Source organism: Phyllostomus hastatus, unplaced genomic scaffold, assembly GCF_019186645.2.
Source record: "Phyllostomus hastatus isolate PE091 unplaced genomic scaffold, TTU_PhHast_1.1 phas_contig_58, whole genome shotgun sequence".
Classification (NCBI taxonomy): Eukaryota; Metazoa; Chordata; class Mammalia; order Chiroptera; family Phyllostomidae; genus Phyllostomus; species Phyllostomus hastatus.
The window spans coordinates 17,239,025-17,258,174 of NW_025333916.1; the positions used below are offsets into that span (position 1 = coordinate 17,239,025).

The window sequence follows — 19,150 nt, forward strand, 5'->3', positions numbered from 1 at the left end:
TGCATTTGGGAACTGAGCCAGGGTGGGAGTGAGTCACAGAGGACAACAATGACTCTCCTCTCTCGGGGCTTTAAATATACATGACACATCATCCCCAGTTATCTAGACCGGGAGGAGGAGTGATGAGGGAGACCACACGTCGCTGACGGATCTTCATCTGAAATGTCCATACATAGTCAGTGGAGGGACCCGGGGACTAAAGGGGCACAGAGTTCCCAAGGATAACGTCCATGCTACACTTCCATTTCAGCAGAAAAAATTTGTCTGGGCCTCACCAAACTCATGTCACTAACCTCAGAGGCAGTCTGCAGCTGTGCGATCAGACCACCGGCCTCAAGTCTCCTGCCGCTCCTCCTCCCGCCTCCAGGCCTGGCGGGCAACTCCCCCGCCTCCACTCTGTCAGGCCCATGGCAGCGGCCAAGAGCTGAGCCGGGGGCTCTGCTGCTTGGTCATACATGTGTCTTTGCTGGGGGAGGTCAGCCTGCACTGTGAATTCCCCTGCACCCTACTAACCTGGTTAGGGTTGCTGACATCAGGACAACTGTCACAGGCATCCCCCACACCATCACCATCCTTGTCCCGTTGGTCTCGATTGGGCACTTTCTGGCAGTTGTCCAGAATGTTTTTGATTCCTACGAGAAAGGAGTGCTTCCCTGAGTCAGGCGAACACCACGGACAGGTCTGGGACATACACTTCCGGGTGTCGTGTGGAGACCAGGTCTGTACACACGTGTGTGGGGAGTGACCCCTGCCCAGCCCATCCTCAGAGCGCCACCACCTCTTCCAGCAGTTGTCTGGAGGTGAGGTCAAAGGATGCATTCTGGGAGACTTAAAAATGAACAGTGATCTGAGGCATTTATCTGATGAGTTATAATTTGTCCAAGATATCAAGGGCTATCTCTGCAACCAGATGAGGTCGTGAGGGCCAGGTGGGCTCACCCTGGAGACGGAGGACTTCTGGGTGTGTGAGTCGGGCCTGGTACCCAAGGGCTCGGGCGGGCCCATCATGCCCCTCTCTTCCCAGCTTCCCGTTCAATCACGTCCTCTCGTATAGGTAGCTTGGACTCAGCAATGGTGGGAATGGTTGTTTACATGACAGAAACTGGCAAATGCTACAACTCGGGGTTTTGGTTTGTTTCGTTGAGTTGGTTTATCAGTACACCACTGGATCTGCGTCATCAGTTGGGCTTGTAGAAGGCGAGGCCATGTTTCACGGAGGTGTGGATATTTTGGAGCGGGGTGGGGTGTGTGTATGTGCGCGTGCACATATGTAATATAGTTCTGAAAGGATTTTCCTTCAAGTCCCTGTGATCTGGTATGTTTTTCAGAAGGTAAAGGATCTGGCCCTTGGTTTGATAATGGTCATATGTATGTTACGGAAGCTCTAGAGGAACAACTGTCCTTGCTCAGGTCCTGTGGGCTCCAGAGCTCAGGACTGTGCACCAGGGCCCATTTACACAGACCAGTCTCGCGGCCCTTCAGTGCACCCTGGAGCTGGGCAGTGCAGCCACCCTGCGGCCACAGCTCTCTCCAGAGCAGGCGGGGGATGCCTGTGTCTCCTGGGAAGTACCTGATTTTCTGCAGGAGGAGCCTGACCTGGGGGCTGTAGTCTGTGACCCTGCTCAAGGCCCGCTCACCCAACTCTCCCCTTCCAGGCCCCTCATGTGTGAAAAGGATGGTGGGGAATTGGGAAAGGTAGAATCTGGAAGATGGATGCCCTGCAAAGACACAGCCCTGGCGAGATACTGCTTTCCAACAAGGTTTCTGGCAGTGGTGTGGCGTTCCAGAAACACCAGGGTTATTGAATAGGGGAGTTGGCTATGGAGTCTCCTTCTACAGACATGAGCGGACCTTGGGTCCCCCAGTCACAGGCTGCGTGGACCCACCTGGAGCGGGAAGGCCCTCGTAGCTAGTAATCCTATCCCTGCTCCTCAGGGAGAACAGGGCAAGAGGACAAGTCTGTTCTGAACGTGAGGCAAAACGAGGCAAACCCACCATCTCCATCCATGTCATCGTCGCAGGCGTCTCCTTTTCCATCCCCATCAGTGTCTTTCTGGTCATTATTTAGGACATCCCGGCAGTTATCACAGGCATCCCCGAAGATATCTTGGTCACTGTTTCTTTGGTCCACGTTGTGAGTCAGGACACAGTTGTCCTAAAGGATCAGAAGACCGAACACTTCCTCCAACTGTTACTGCTTCCCTACCATGTGCTGGTTCTGCAGTGGATGCCGGCCAGCCACCTCCCCCACGACATGGTCCTGGGTTGTCAGAACTCAGGAGGCCCAGGTTTGCCAGTTTTATGTTTTAAACATTTGATAACTTAAAATAAGAAGTTGTGGTGCTGTGGGAATGCAGGGACAGAAACTAACATGTGGTATGGTTAATATACATAGTTGACTTCACGAGATTTCTTCCACCATCCCTGGCATGTGGCAATTCATGGGCCCTCCCTGCAAAGTCGGTACCTGCTCATTCACGATCCCGTCTCCGTCAGCATCCTCATCACAAGCGTCGCCAATGCCATCTCTGTCTGCATCTTCTTGGCCAGAATTTGGCACATACTTGCAGTTGTCCTAAGTGAGGGAACACAGCTCAGAGAGACATCCATACCTGTTTTTGTTTTAGCTTTATTGAAGTATAATGAACAAAATTGTAAGTGTATCATGTGATGATTTCATACACTTATGCACTGTGAAAGGATTCCCCCATCAAGTTAATTAACAAATCCATCACCTTACCTATCCCCACCCTTTTTTGCTGAGAACATTCAAGTTCCACTCTCTTAGCAAATTTCAATGATACAATAGGGTTATCAACTAGTCACTACATTATATCTTAGATTCTCCGACCTTATTCATCTTATAACTGAAAGTTTGTACCCTTTTACCACCTTCCCCCTCTTCCCACACTCCCCTCTACACCTGTCTTAAGTCAAACCTCAAGATAACTGTGGCTGCCTGGCTTTATTATTAATTGCTCTTTCGCCAGTCTAAAAATGCACATTTCAGTGGAACCCACAGAACCTTTCCCCACATGCGATGTCACTCGGAGAGCCACAGTGTGTGAGTGAGTCAGTGTGTGTTTTTTCCTACTTGCCCTCCGTACCTTCTTGCAGTTCTTTGCAGAGCATGGAAGTTCTTCGTCTGGGTAGCTGTCAATGTCCACATCCTTTCCACAGAAGTAGCCGTCCCCAGCCCATCCGACTCCGCACTGTGAAGGGAAAGCCCATCAGAGGCCTGGGGAGCCGCACCTGGCAGGAGGCTGGTGGCTGACAAGAGCCTCTACCCCTGTGTGCACATCCCCAGAGGGAGGGCCCGGCGCCAGATGGCCTTGCTGGGAAGGATCTTAAAACAAAAGAAGGATCTTTTTGAACAGTGTAATGGTTCAAAATTCACTAGGTACAAAGGGAGATACAGTGTGAACTTCCTGCTCCTGTTCCCTTAGCTCAGGCAAGCACGGGAATCAGTTGCCCTGCGTCGTTGGAGAGGTAGGCTACGGGTGGACGAGCAAACGCACACCGCTCTTTTTCTCTGTCCTTTAACACAATTGGCCACGTACATTGATACGTGATTCTGCAGCTTGGTTTTTAAAAAATTAACATTATATCTTGGAGTTCTTTCCATACCACTCCTTGTAGAATTATGTCTTTTTTTTAATGGCAACCAATATATCATACAAAATGCGGTATGCACGTGCCTCAATTAATTTACCTAGTCCTCTACTGGTGGGCGTCGGGTTTTAGAAACCTTTCTAGATTGCAAACAATGCTGCAACAATTCACTCTAGTGCGCGTGTCTCTGTACACGTACTGGTTTCTTAGTGTGAAATTCCTGGTTCTAAGGCTGTTTGTAATTTTCAGCGATTGCCAGAAGTTCTCCATGGGACTGTCCAATTTCTTTTCTCGGGGGAAATGCGGCACTTTCCTTATCATTCTTGAATCACAGTCATCTCTGTGAATCTAACGGTCCTTTAGATCAATTCCCACAAGAGGAGGAGCCTTTTGAAGTACCTGATGTCTATTTCTACCCACTTCTTTTAACAGGACAAGGTCCCCACAGGCACAGTGCTGGGTCTGTGTGTCCACTGCTCCCCTGGAGAAGTCTGCCCAGTACCCAGGCCACCAGCAGCTGCTGAGAGCAAGCCTCATGTCAGCAGAACAGGCATGAAAACATCAGTTATCCCACACCAGACTCTACAGCCATTTTCTCCGATTGTTGTGGCGGTGCGGCAAGGCCTCTGTTATCCCGTTTTACACAAGAGTCAGCTAGGCTCGGGGTGGTTAGGTCCCTTGCTCAGGGTCTCAGAGCTAGGACTTGAACAGTCCCAGCTGCCTTCCGCCATGTATATTCGGTTAACGAGCGCTTTGACAGCGGTTCTTCCTCTGATAGGCTGGCTCCTGGTTGACCTCATTAAAGGATGTTTGACAAACCAGGGAGAAAGGGAGTTACTCCGTAAGTGGTGTCCTTGGTATGAGATGGCACCTGGGAGCCCTGCCCGGGAGCAGGGTGGGCACTTGCGGGAGGGGCCGGCGGGACCACAGAGAACACGAGAGAAAGGACCTGGAAAAGGATAGGCAGCTCGCGGGGCAGGGAGGGGAAAAGAGTCTGCTGAACAGTCAGGGCCAAGGGAAGAGAAACTCTCCGTGAGTCAATGTTGAATTTCCTGGCCGCACTCATCAGAAGCAGGTGATTTAAGACAAGTGACTGCCTAAGCGGCAGCCTGCCCCCTCTCAGGCGTCTGCACTCTCCTTCTGCAACCAGAGATGTGGAGGCAGGATTCCAAAGACAGCCCTCCCGCCACGACCCCGCGCCTACCCAGCGGCTTCCTCAGGGCCTGCAGCCGGCCTGCCGTGCTCGGCTATGGGGTATGGTCCCTGACTCATTGTAATGAAGAAAACATTTCCTTTAGGAACAAATACATTTTTAATGAGCCATTTTCTGGCAGATTACATTATTTTAGTAGTCACACCAAGTGTATTAATCCTTTACCATCTGTCGTTGCACCTTATTACAAATTCAAAAACATATTAAGAGCCCCATCACCCACTGTCCCAGGGAAGTCGTTAACTTGTTCACAGAAAATGAGGATTTAAATATAGATCCACGCTTCCCTCTCAGCGGTGATAAATGTGCCCGGTCCACGGGAATTAGGGAAACTGTTTTTCCCCTCTGACCCAGCTTGTTCCTTCATCAGCGCCTTGTACTGCCAGCAAGAGCTGATGTCATTGCATTTATTTTCTAAACTTACTTTGACTCTTTTCATTTTTTCTACTTTCAAAGCGATATGCTCATGGTAGAAACTTTTGCGAGCTTAAACACATCTAAATGTGAGGCATAGTGGAGAAGGGAGAAGTCTTCCCGAATCCATCCTGCCACTCAGACGTGTTCACGAACCTGTGAACCTCGGACTCTGAGGGTCACCTGCCAGGGCCTGGCTCGCTGGAAAGTGGGGCGGAGGTGGGCAGCTGAAAGTGGCTGATTCATCAATGCCTAGAATCCGCAAGGACTCTGGAGCCTGAGTTTGGGAGGGCAGGAACAAGCCTTCTTCCTCCCCAAGGGCCCAGAATACCAGCCTGGCAGGAGACTCAGGTGAGGCCAAGACTACCCTGCTCCCTCCCCAGCCTCCTCCCCAGCCTCCTCCCCCCAGATCGGCTCCAGGGTTGGGAAGTGCGCAGGAAGAAGAGTGGTGATTTCTGAACGTGGGTGGAGGGAGACTCAATGTGTGGGAGACACAGGGTTTCTTTCTCTCTGAGGGTTTACAACAGCCTGCCACCTCTCCACTGTGAACCACCTCCTGGGGACAGATTTTGAAACGTCTTAAGGGTGAGGACAGTTAGAAATGACAGCAGTGTGCTAATAAGTTATTACAAACAAGTCACTAGGGCAGGAGATGGAAGGGCGGGAAGAAGGCTCCTTGGCCCCCTGCTGCTCACTTCTCAGACCTTCCGCAGAGCGTGCTTGGGAGCTGGGGCTCCACCACTGTGCGGCCCAAGGGGCACAGGGTCCACCCACGGCCAACAGGGAGAGAAGAGGCAGCTGCTGGTTGGATGGACTTCCGACTGCTCCCCACAAACCCAGATGACGCTCTTACCATTACATTCTGTGTTTATCTTGATTGAAATGTTTTCATTTTTGAGTACTTTTACCCTGAAGCATGTAGAAACCAGCATCGTGTTTAAGATGGAGGAGGGTAAAATGATAAAGCAACTTACCACACACGTCACGTCCCCACCCCGCTCTTCGATGCACTGCGCGTTCACGCTGCAAGGATTCAGTTCGGGGTTTCTGCAGTTTCTTTCCGTTTTGCATCCCCTTGTTTGATCCCCAGTGTACCCGGGTTTGCAAGGCCCACAGTGGTAAGATCCCTGTAAAAGCACAGATAAGATGATAAGCCAGGAGCTCAGAAGTGTGAGTGAAGTTATCGTCTCTGTGTTTACTTTGACGTGATGCCAGGATTAAGTGAGACCTGTGCCTGTCTCTCTGTTTACACGTGAGTCTTCTAAGATGGTGTGAATACTGTGAAAGACGCCACCAGAGTGGAGGCTGCAGCCGGTCCTGCAGGCATGAAGGACCAGAAGAACAGGGCAGATGGCGAGACAGTGAACCATCCATCACTCTGACAAGCCAGTGGCACGGAGGGGGCCAAGGGGGAAAGGCTGAAAGTTCCCATAAAGTACTGGAAGGGGAAGTTAGAGAATCTACTCTGGGACAAGGGAGATAGAGTTTTATTTGATCAAAATACAAGTCGGAATTTTTTTATTTACTGGTTTTATTTGGTGGCATTTTCTTTTTTAACAATGGAGTGATGAAAGAGCAGGGTACAGAGAAATGCTGGCAGCCTTGCACTGACAAACCTTGACGAGCTGGGCTGCTGTGGCAGAAACCTGCTAACGCCGTCAGCGCCCTTGCAAAGGTACTTCCACTGCCAGGTATGACTTTTATAGTTTTTTTAACAGCTTCATGGAGATGAAACTTACATACTATGAAAGAGGTCCACGTAAAGTGTACAATTCCATGGTTTTAGTCACTAACATCCCAGAACTGCCAAGTTCAAAGGATGCTCTTCAATGCTCTTTCTTGACCCGCCAGACTCATTGGACCGCTCCTTTGGGTCGGTTCTCTCCTCTGCTTCTGCTCATCTTCCTTTGCCCACTTCTTTATTTTTTGAGGTGCTCACTTCTTTCCTCCCTAGGTGGCTTTAGCTATTACCTTTATGTCAGTGCCTCCTATTTGTGCAGACTAGTTGTGTCCTTAAGCTGCGTATAAATCCCTGGGTGCTCCTAGGCAGCACAGCGTGTGGAGAAGACCACAGGCTCTGCAGCCGCCCCAGAAGCCTCGTGACATGTGCAGCCTTTGCCCAATTACCTAGCCTTTCTGTGCGTCAGGGTCTTCAGCTATGAAATGGGGATGATAACAGTGCCTGTTGACAGGGTTGTTGTGAGGATTAAAATAAATGATGGTATTTCTAACAAGCTTTTCCATACGAGGAAACTGGGAACCTGTGGATTAAGTGACGTCCCCAGGGACACAGAGGAAGACAGAAGCAGTCGGACGTGGACTCAGTGGTTCTTCTCTTCCGTCGACAAGCTCCCGTGCTGCACCGAACACCTTGGAAGCAGCTGATGGGAAGCTTCAGAAATAAAACCCATATCTGAAGATTTTAGACCCCCTAAGTGCTAAGCATTTTAATTGAACACAAATAACTTTCAAAAATTTCATGGAAATAATGAATACTGTTTGGGGATTGTGTCATCACCAGTAAAATTCACCTTCTGGAATACTGAGAATAAATGAAGAAGCTCTTCATTTTCATAAAATACAAAAGTGATAATATTTCAGTCATTAATATGTATCTAAAAGCCCAACGCTGCAACTTTGATGGAAGACTAAAAACAAGTTTGGCAGTTACAAAATTACTCTTTTAAAAACTACTTATACAGTTATTCTTATGTATTAAAAACCATTTTTAGCACAAAATTTTACCCTCATTTACCAGTCAAATAAATCATGCCCATATGTTCTATGTGTGTTTGGGGTTATGATTTATAAACACACACTTGGGTTAATAACTAGTCTGCTTTGATCGCATCAGCCATGAAGACTACTCACCAAAGTGTTAACGCAGATGGAATTGAGGACACATGCTCCATTTCGACACTCATCAATATCATTGCAGACCTAGTGCAGAAGGATTTAAAGAGACACTCTGTTTACGTACAAACGCAAAGCAATTTTGCTGTGTTTTGACATCGTCATGTGAAGTGAAGACAGGAAATCTCAGGCAGAACGGTAACTGGGGCATCATTTTAGCCATCTCCCTGTGTTTGTGTCAGGCTGTACTTACCTTAATTTCAAGTGGTAGTTGTCTATTTGGTGTTTAAAGTGGTTCAGAAAAGACAACTTGTATGATTAATCTGTTCTACCACCTTTTTAGTGAAGAAGGTTCTTCTTCATCCTGCTTGGGACTCAATGTACTTCTACCAGAGAATACCTATTTTTCTGCAATTCTGGAAAATTCTGTTTTCTTCTGCTCCTATTCCTTCTAGTCTTTCTTTAAAACTACAATTAAACAAATATTGGACTTTCTCATTAATCTCTTCTGTTGACTTTTAACCTCTCATTTGTATTTTCCGTATCTTTATTTCTCTGTGCTGCAGTCTGGATGATTTCCTTAGTCCCACCGTCCAATCTTCAAACTACATCATCTGTCTTGCTCACCTATTAAGTTTTTAATGCCAATGATATTTTTATTGAATAAATTTAACTTGGCTATTTCTCAATATGTCTATCCCCCCTCCTTCATTGCTATATTCTTGAATTATGATATCTATTCCTTCCTCTTTCTCTTTATCCTTTTGAACTTATATTCCCTATGTTTCCTCATGGCAGCGTCCTCATGTAAATGTCATTTGTGTTTATGAGCACATCCTCAGTGGCCCTGCCTTTGCCCGTGGGTGTCCCACTGGCTCTGGGTTTGGAGTCTCTCCACCAAGCAGTGTGGTGTTGGCCTTAGCCGGGGCCCTGGGGGGTTTTACTGCTCCAGAGCTGGTTCTCATGTTCATTTTGGCTTATATATCTGCTTTATATGTGTAACACAGGTCTGGAGCTCACAACTGTATGTGACGTAAGTGTGGAGATTTGATTTGTTGTGGACACTTTTTATTTGTGTTAACTTTGCCCCCAAACTGACATTAAGCTTCCTCGTTGATTTTTGGGGCTAGTGAAGTTTTCTTACCTCCTTACAATGGGAAAGGTAGTTCTCTGAGGCCCCTGGCTTTGTGCAGGGGTGTTAGATCTTCCTGCGGGTCCAAGACCTGCGGGTTGCTGTACACACATAGGTGCTAAAGCCCAGCTCCCCACCGCTGGGACCTATATCCAGCTCCCATCTCTCACGAGCAGCTGCGGCGTCAGCTTCTGCCCACAGCTCTGGTTTTAAGTTCCGTCTTTGTTTCCACATTTCTTTTTATTTCTTTTGATATCGGTGATGCATTAAAATTGTCTTCAAATTTAATCATGGTGATTCCCTTCTACCGCAGTTCAATCTACCATATTGCTGAAAATCCACTGGGAAGTGCTCCTTAATAGCTTACATAAAGCCCCTTCTATTTCACTTTGTCTGTTTTTCTTGGTTCAGTCCTGGAAACTTTGTCTTTAGAGGAGAGGAAGAAAAATGCTGGGTCATTACTCTAATGGCTTATTGTCACTCCTAGCTGTCTGGCTTGCCTCCTTTTTCTAGTCTAAAAAATCATGCCCTGTAGGATTCTTTGATAAGCGGCTAAGAGATAATGAACCCTGCCCTTCTTTAAAGCTAATAATTTCCCTAAGGTAGTAAAATATATTTATAGACCAAGCAATTTTAAGGGCTGAAGACATCAAAGAGAATTTCACAGTCAGTCAGTTAAATAATGACCAGGATTCAGCAGAACATTGGAAATAAATGAAGACTGTCAGAAATTGCTTTATGGCAATCTAGAGCTTATAGCAGGAGAAGCAGGGGATTCCTCGGGGGGCGATTTCGCCTATTGAATCCTCTCGTCTCTAAAGCAGTTTCTGATCATCAACAATGACTATAAAAGTGACCTAATTTTTTGAAGCTTTTATTTGTTTCCCTGATTTTCAAGTTATTTTTGCCGGACAAAATGTTCGGTGGCTATCAACAAAATATGCCTGAATCACGCTTTACTCCATTCACTATCTTTCTAGTAATACCCTGTTAATCCCACTGAAGAGCTTCCTCCCTACCAACCTTTGTGATTACATATCTTCAGAAATGAGATGGAAAACATCCTAATGTGCTCACTGGCACCATGTCATCGGCTGTAGAAGGAGGTAAAGCATTGTACAAAATGAGATGGGCGCCAACCAGACTTTCTGCTGGTAATTAAGATAAAAATAAACTTCAGCCCACCTGTTTATTTGTCTTGGCAAAACTGATCCCAACACCCTGTACTGTGGGCCCTGTGAAGCCCACGGGGCAGGCATCACATCTGAAGCCAGGGGCTAAGTTCACACAGCGCACACCTGGGTAGCAGGGGTGGTACTTGCACTGGAGAGAAAAAATAATCAAAGTCATTAGTCACATGGTGAAAACATTCTCAAACTTGCATTCATCTGTCTGCACATGCTTGTTGAATCAATTTTGGTGGTTAGAATGGTAAAAGGAAATAAAGGCTTCCGATTTCAGAGTTACCCTGGGAATCCCTGACCCATGCAATCTGAAGTTGCTTCGCTTGTATTACAGAGCAATGGTGCAGCCCGGTGGAAAGGGGCCCTAATGTTAATCACTGCACCTCTCAGTGTAAAGTCCCTGATATTCTAACTTGGAATTTAGAAATCCCTGCGAAAGGACGATACTCTCACACTGCTTGACAGCTGTCTGTCATATGAGCCCAAAGGCAGTGCTGAACCAACTACTCAAAAGAAGAGACCCCTAACACAAAGCTCGGGCAGCTGTCGCTTCAGTTAGATGTGACCCATCAGGCCCTGTGCCTGTCTGCGCCCTGCCGAGCGAGCCCACGGCAGTTCCAGGGCCCTTGGAGTCTAGGAGATTGGTTCTGATCTTTATTTTTTTAAAACTACTTCAACTAATGTAAAAAACACGATCACTTCTGGCCCTTTCAAAAGGAGGAAAATTCCAGCTCACAGATAAAAACCAGATGCAGTTTTGTGAAACGTGTACAGAGGTTTCTGCAATTGAGCGATTGCTAGAGACCATCTTAATTGCTTACTGCCTGGGGAGGTAATGAGCAGAGTGCTACCAGGAACCTGTAGGAGCAGTGTGTGTGTGTGCATCTGTGAGTGTGTGTCTGTGTGAATGTGTGTCTACGCTCCTTGTATGCACCTCGCCCCCTCCATTTCTGCTTCAGACCTTCGTCTGGCTGGGTGGGAGGGGAAAGGCACATTCTGACAGCAGCCTTGCTACCTACTGTGAACACTACTTTGGTATTGCACTGGTGCCTGGCTAGTCATGGTCTTGAAATTGGCTATTTCAGAGGCTTTGGCAGCTGCCCAACCAGCCTGCATTTGCTGTATGTCTTTCTGGCTCCATCCCTGGGCTGTTCTGGTTACAGGTTATGGGACCTCGTCAATGTTAGTTTGAGATTCCCCTCTGCTGCTCTATTTTTGGAAGCTTGAAGAAAGCAGTTGTAACCTCTAGAACATATCCTTACACAGGTCTCCCCCTCCTGCATTTGTAAAAGTGTGGAAAAAATCAAAATTATAACAGAGACTACTTAAGAGAAATAATCCATGGTAGAGTGTGAAGCTGCAATCTCAGTATCGTAGCAACACGGACGAGCAGAAGAGCTGGAAACACAGAGCGGATGTATTATGAACACAGCCACACCATGTGTCATGCCTCCTTCCTCCCACTGCTCACTGCGTCTCATGGTCTCTAAGGACGCATTAGGAAGTAGTTTTTAAGTAGCCTGGAGGCCAACCCAAGTCATCCCTTAGTCATTAGCCTGGCTTCTTTTTCCATATGCTGTAGGGAGTGCAAGATATTTAGGGAGCCCCTACCCTGGCCAGTTGAACATTTACCTCATCAATATCAGAACAGGTGATCCCATTTCCTGTGTAGCCCTCGGGGCAGGGCCCGCACTGAAAGCCATCTCTAGTGTTAGTGCATCGGACTCCACGGAAACAAGAGTTGGAGTCGCACAGGCGCACTGGGGGTGCCGGGGGTCCCGGGGGCACCAGTGTGCTTGGGGTAGGAGACTGCATGCTGAGAGGACCTAGGAGGAAAACAATAGGCTTATTCACCACCCGGGAAACATTGCTGATACAAAATAAAATTTGGTTTTTCAATGAACCTCTCTTTCCTCCATCTCTGTGCCAAACCTCCAGAATCTGCAGCCAATGTAACCTCACCCCAAGCCCATCATCAGTCTGCCACTGCTCTTCTCACTCAGAACGAGCCAGTTACTAGAGAAGCACTTACCACAAGCCTGGCATTCAGCTATGGTGTTTCGCAAAAATGATGTTTCCTTGACCTTTAGAAATGGGAAGAGAGGAAAAAAAAAAAAGATCGAAAGGGAGTTCCTGATACATAATCCAGGAATGAAAGCATCCATGTGTACCAAGCTATTAAACACTTCTTAAAGTAGTTCTAAAGTAACCCTCCATGGCTCCTGCTCTGCTCAGAGCCATGCTGTTTATCACACACTTGTCCTCGTTTTCAGAGCATTGGTATCAGCGTCCCAGGGAGGTGGGCCACGAGACTCTGGCTGTAGGGCTCATCCCTGCCGGGGCTGCAGGCCCGCTGCTCCCTGCAAAGAGCTTCTCTCATAACACTGAGGCTTTCCCAATGATATGTCTAGGTTGTTACCTGCTGTCTCAGAAGATCCTTCACCTCTCCCAGGAGCTGGTTTAGTTGCGCCATTTGTCCCAAGAACTGCCGATTAAAGTCTCCTATAGCAACAACAAAAGGTAAGGAGCATTCAGCCAGCGACAGCCATTTCTATAGTGACTCCAAAGCAAATGATTTCCCAGAGCATTATTCTGACAAAACCGAGGGTATGGGAATTTAGCTTGGTGTGATTCATCTAGAAAATAATGATTGGGATGCCACCAGCTAGTTCAAAATTCATGTGAGTTATAAAAATAAAAAAGCACGACGAAAATATTCCCTGCCCTGGATTTTGGCAAAAGAGCCTGACTTCTGTAGGTACCTCCTGCAGGATTGTTCACCTTTTGGTGAGGGGACCCAGCTCATTTGGAGGCCTGGGGGTTGGTCTGTGTTGACAAAAGTGTGCAAAGTGCCCAAGAGTCCACACCTGTGCTGGCAGCGGCCAGGGGCTCGCTCTGTTGCAGGAAGCAGTCTTGCAGGCTGGCCACCTGGAACAGCGAGCCTCTCACCACCAGCTTCAGCTCTTCCAAAAAGTCCTGGAAAAAATCAGATTCATACCACACAGTGCTGATGCCACTCAAAAAGCCAATGTGCTTGCATATTCATACAACTTTCATAACAGAGTAGCCCTGTGCACTTGGACCCTGACATCTTATATAATTTTGTGGTTTGCATTTTTCCTAAAGTCTGCCAGCCCTATCCTTTTTACTGAAGCAACTATAGAAGTTTTAGCCAGAGCTGAGGAAAATGCCGGCATTTAACTTGGTCTGAGAGTTCATGAAGGCAGTTCTGAGAAGAAGAAAGGCTCTTTCCTTCTTGGCAAACAGTTATTTTGTGGCAAGGAGCCTCTTAAGAATTATTTGGAATTTACATGGAAAAAAAGAACAAACTGACAGTCACCAGAGGGAAGGCAGGTGGGGGCACAGCTGGGGGAAAGAAGGGGAAGGGTCATCAAAGGACATGTATAAAGGTCCCCTGGACGAAGACAGTTGTGGGGGAGAGGACTGAATGTGTGTGGTGGGGGTGGGTAGGACAGGGGAGAGTAATGTGGGGAAAACGGGGAAACTTTAATTGAACAACAATTAAAAAAAAAAAAGAAAGAAAAAACAAAGCTATCTGGAATTTGCCCTGGCTGGTGTGGCTCAGTGGATTGAGTGCCAGCCTGAGAACCAAAAAGGTTGCTAGTTCCATTCCCAGTCAGGGTATGTGCCTGGGTTACGGGCCAGGTCCCCAGTTGGGGATATGTGAAAGGCAACCAATCAGTGTATCTCTCACACATTGATGTTTCCCTCTCTCTCTTTCTCCCTCTCTTCCCCTCTCTCTAAAATTAAGTAAGTAAAATCTTAAAAAAAGAGAATTATCTAGAATTTGTTTATGGAGTGTAGACTGTAGTAAATATTTTATTTATTTGTTCCAGTTTTAAAGAACATTGTTTTTAGGATGTCCTGGCTCCAGGTTTTAGAAAACTCTCTGATTTTCTTGGTTTATGAGAATAAATAAACAGGATATTCTAAGATTATTAGGTAGCTGGCCTCAGGTTTTTACTTTACTGGGTGATGTCAATCATTCATCATTAGTCACAAAGTCAATTTCCTCACCCCTTAATTTTATAACTTTCACTCATATCCATTATGATGTCTATAAAGGACAGAAAAAGATTGTTATCTGCCAATGTAAAACCATCATTTTTAGTTTAGAAGTAGGTATGCTAAGGATTTTAAGGGCAATTCAACTTTTTAATTAGCTAAGTTAAGATGCATTCAACATGTGCTGTGTAGCAGACAGTGTGCTGGACACTGTACTTCCAGGTCTGTGGAGGCCGGACCGTGACTGTTTTGCCCCCACAGTATCCCTAATGCCTAGAATGTGCTTATCTGCTGACTAATCGACTGACTGAACGAGTAGGTAGCTGAAGAGAGAGCACTCTGGTCCTTGCTGATAGTCCAAGGAGCTGGGACTTTTGAGAAATTTTCCATAAGGGTAGTTTCTGATGACCTTGTCATGACTGACTCCAGGCTTTTAGAAATCGACTTATGTGGTGGTAGATGCTAATTTCTGAAATGACGAGTGCAATAATTTCTTTCATTCTGATTATTTTGGTATTTAGGGGGGTTCAAAAAATAAAGTTTAGCATATCTCTCTACTCATTAATCTTTCTCTCTTATTTAAATCTACATTAAATAGATGTGTGCATGTGTGTGTATCTGCAAAAACAAAATAAAACAGAATCTTGGATTTTTGTTTTCCTGTAATTTTTGCTTAAAAATGCTTCCTCTTTTCCAAGCACAAAATTTAGTATTAGATTCATAGTTTTTAAAAAAATATTATCTAAAACATCTCAGCATTCCTAGCTGTAATGGAAATTATTGCTTACATCCTGCCTCTTCATTACAGCACAGCTTGTAAGGCACATGTAATAAAGTAGAAATGGAAAATGAGAACCGGGAGTTAGAAGACAACAATATTATGGACCATGACAGATGAACACGGTTACTGACTTTGGCACTAACTTTCATTTCAGATAAAATTCAGGACCTATGGCCAGTTATAATTAATGGAAAGGACAAAGAATACTAGTTCTTTAGAGGAAACAAAGCATTTCCTAGCACGCAATCCTAGAACAATACATGTGGCAATTTCTATAGCAGATGCAGTGATATAATGAAAAAAGTTCCATCAGCATGGCATAAAACAGAAAACAGACACAGAAAACAGATTTTTAAGGGCACATGGAACTAAGTTGGCAACAAGGTCCTTTTTGTTAGGGATGTTCTGATAACACCTTATGAAAAATATTCCTATTGCTTAGTAGTTTCCAATCATTCTTTTAAATTTTCATTAAAAATAATAAATAATAACAGAAAGATTAAAAATATGTCATTCTATCATCCTAAGATAGTCTTTAAATTTTTGTCATTTATTTCCAACTTTACAATTGTATCCAGTCTCCACTTACCATCAAAAGCGGAAATTATTAACTTTGACTTCACATTAGAATCAGTATTTTAAAAAATACTGTAGGCTGCTGCGTATGATGCACACCCACGCTTTTGTGTACATTACGCAAGGGATTGTTATACCCATTATTATACCCCTGGTATGCAATCATTATATCCATGTATAATGCACATCCTTATTTTTCCCTCAAAAATTTGGGCAAAAAGTGTGCATTATACATGGCAAAATATGATATTGATACCTAGGCACCATGCCTACAGATTCTATTTCAGATCATCTTGAGGACGGGCCCTCTATCTGTGGTTTTTCAAGTTTGGCAGGTGATTCTACTATGCAGCCAGAACTACATCCACTGATCGCCTCAGCACACGCCTCTGCATTCTCTGAACCTCGGCAGCTCACCTTTCCACTGCAGAGAATGGTCTGTGGGTTCTTACCTGTGCCCTCCTCTGGAAAGTCCTCAATTCAATGGACTCGGGACTCTGGGAGAGGCCAGAAAAGGCTCTGGGGAGATTGTGAACAGAATCCACTTGGGTGCAGTCCACGTACAGCTCTACAGAGCCAGACCCTCGCTGCAGATTGCTCAGTCTCAGGAGGACCCTGTGCCGCTTGCCGTCAGCTAGTTGAAGGTTGTTAAAAACCACCAAATGGATCTTCCCATCATTCTTCAGGTAACGGAGGATGGCTGAAACCAAGCACAGATCAATACACAATGAGATAAGGGGGATGGGCTGTTCTGTGCTCAAGGGCCTCCTAGTCACAAGGCTGGGTCACTGGAACCACACATATTCATCATCTTGTATGCCAGGCATTATTCCCAGCACGTGTTGTGCTCATGAAGAGACGGAAAAAGAGTAGCAAATTTGAAAATAAGCTATATAATAGCAGATAGTGATAAGTACAGTGAGCAAGCAGAACCCATGGAAAATCCACTGAATCCAAGTCAGCTCCTGAAGGCATGAATGCATTAATTTGCCATTTACTGAGCACTACCATGCTGGGTGCTGCCCACAGTTGTTTTAAACACTTAATTTCTACTCATGACAACCTCACGACACTGGAAAATCTAATGATGAGGACAGTGAGGCAATATGCTCAAGGACAGAGTAAATGGCAGGACTAAAATTTGAAACCAAGGGTGGCTTATTTCATGCCAGGCACGGACAGTCCTTTGCAAGTGTATACTCTATAAGTATATTGAATTGTGTGTAATCTGCCATATATTCCCTCAGCAACCCATCTTTAATTTAACAACGCTCAGTTAGAAAATCAAAGGTATCCATGGTTGCAAAAAGAGAAAGGGGGGACTTCACTACCTTATTTTATGTTTGCTTATTTGTTTTCTATGCATGTAGCTATCTGTTCATACATCTTGTTGAGCTCATGAAATCAAAATTCATGCAAATTTTAAAATTCTGCTTTTTTAATCTTGCTTTTTACTTTATTATTGTCCTGAATATATTGAACCCTGAGTTAAAATTTGTTCTTGGGTCCTGAGCCTTTGGAAGTAAAGACCATTGGGTGAGGTTTGCTATAAAGAGCAAAGTGATTTGCTTCTAAGGGCTTAGTGAATCCAGCCGGAACACCTCTAGCTCAATCCATGGATACCACTGTCAAACACAAGTTCATCACCAAAAATAATCCTAGGAACAAGGTTGAAGGCTGAGTGTTAATGTCAATAGATAATTAAGCTAGTAAACATATCATTACAGCTCCAAAGGTCTGAGTCCAAGTCTTTGACTGCTCCAGGGTAGAACAGTTTTAAATTGGTATAACTTTTCTGAGGACAATTTAGTGACAGATACAAAAACCTTGAAGCTGTACAGATACTATGGCCCAGAAATGCCACTTCTAGAAATTGATAATAAGGGGAAAACCCAAACATATGGAAAAGAATATTCACTTCAGAAATATTATAACAAACATTTGACACAACATGTATGTCTAAAAAGAGATGGAGGGCTGGCTATTTAAATAATGGTATAATCATAAAATGAATGCAGTGGAATTACTGCATATTAAAAACACAAAAAGAGAGTAATGTCAGCATCATGGCAGTATAAGAAAACCTCTTGGCCTCTCCCCTTAAAGTTACAAGTTGGACAACTATAATTTAACAAAGGATTCCCTACTCAACACACGAACACCTCTGAGGGATCCACACATTGAAACATCTGCAGGTGGGCATATCAGAGCAAGTGGGTGAGGTGGAATGGAAGAGGGACAGAGATGGGAGCTGCAGAGGTTGTCTGGTGCCTGCCGAGGTTGTCTGGTGCCTGCCATGGCCCCAGCAGACATGATAGTGGTAGAGGGTTGGGTAGCGACCCCCACACGGCAAGCCAGAGGCTGATACATACTGAGGATGAGCATGGGGTGGAGAAGCAATGCAAAGGGTGGCAGCTGCAGTGGAGCAGCCACCATCACCAGAGGAAAAAAGAACAAAGCCACAGATGTGTGAATCTACCCCTCCTCACCCTGCCATAGCCTGCCAAGCTCCAGAAGATGTGGCAGCAGTGGAGGCAGGTCGTGAAGGCGCAGAAGCAACATTCTAGCCAGAGTGGCTTGTACTTACTGTGGCAAAAACCAGTGGGGGGAAAAGCCACAAATGCATGAACCCACATCCACTTGCCTACACCTCCCCCACTCATCATGGTAGAACAGGTAGAGGCAACTGGGACACCCCAGATAGTGCTGCATGGCTGGCAGCTTCTGGTCGCAGGAAAGCAATGCCAGGAACTCATAGACCTGGAACACCATCACTCACCACACCCCCCATGGCAGTGGTGCCCTGAGACCAAGGCAACCTCATCACAGAGGGGACGCTAACCTTTTGTAGGAGGACTATAGGGTATTCCCCATGGGTAAGGTGACACTGCCCCACAGAGATCCCAGAAGTGCCAGTACTGCAGATAAGAGAAAATGTAAAATTGAGCTATAGCATCATTGACTGGAATACAAAAGAAAGACCTTTACTTATAAATTTGGTGATGGGTTAAAGGCAACAAGTACTTCAAAAAGACTTCAATGCTTCAAATGCCCAGGGACAGAAATAAGCCATGAAGTACCATGAACAACCAAGGTAGCAAGGAATTTCGGAAAGAAAATTTAAAAGTCCCCAGAAAATAAGCTCAAAGACATAGAAGATTAAGACTTAAATGCATAGAATTCAAGATTGCAGATCTAGAAAAAAAAATCAACAAGATACAAGAAAACTCAGAAAGGCAGTTTGATGAGCTCAGAGATAAAAATCAATGAACAAAAGGAATACTATACCAAAGAGATCGAAACAATAAAAGAGAATCAAACAAATTCTGGAGCTGAAGAACTCAATAAATGAGATGAAG

The 19,150-nt window shown here is 45.5% G+C and overlaps 1 protein-coding gene across 1 annotated transcript in view; it reads right to left on the reverse strand.

The window, feature by feature from the left end:
• Positions 1–19,150, reverse strand: part of THBS4 (thrombospondin 4) — a 56,776-nt gene that overhangs the window by 9,147 nt on the left and 28,479 nt on the right. The window contains exons 3-14 of the mRNA XM_045847883.1: positions 16,244–16,491; positions 13,276–13,384; positions 12,828–12,910; positions 12,441–12,492; positions 12,041–12,234; positions 10,410–10,547; positions 8,111–8,179; positions 6,214–6,366; positions 3,108–3,212; positions 2,468–2,575; positions 1,996–2,155; positions 514–632 (exon numbers count right to left, since the gene is read on the reverse strand). Of these exons, the coding sequence (XP_045703839.1) occupies positions 514–632; positions 1,996–2,155; positions 2,468–2,575; positions 3,108–3,212; positions 6,214–6,366; positions 8,111–8,179; positions 10,410–10,547; positions 12,041–12,234; positions 12,441–12,492; positions 12,828–12,910; positions 13,276–13,384; positions 16,244–16,491 (1,538 nt within the window). The remainder of the gene's footprint in view (positions 1–513; positions 633–1,995; positions 2,156–2,467; positions 2,576–3,107; positions 3,213–6,213; positions 6,367–8,110; positions 8,180–10,409; positions 10,548–12,040; positions 12,235–12,440; positions 12,493–12,827; positions 12,911–13,275; positions 13,385–16,243; positions 16,492–19,150) is intronic.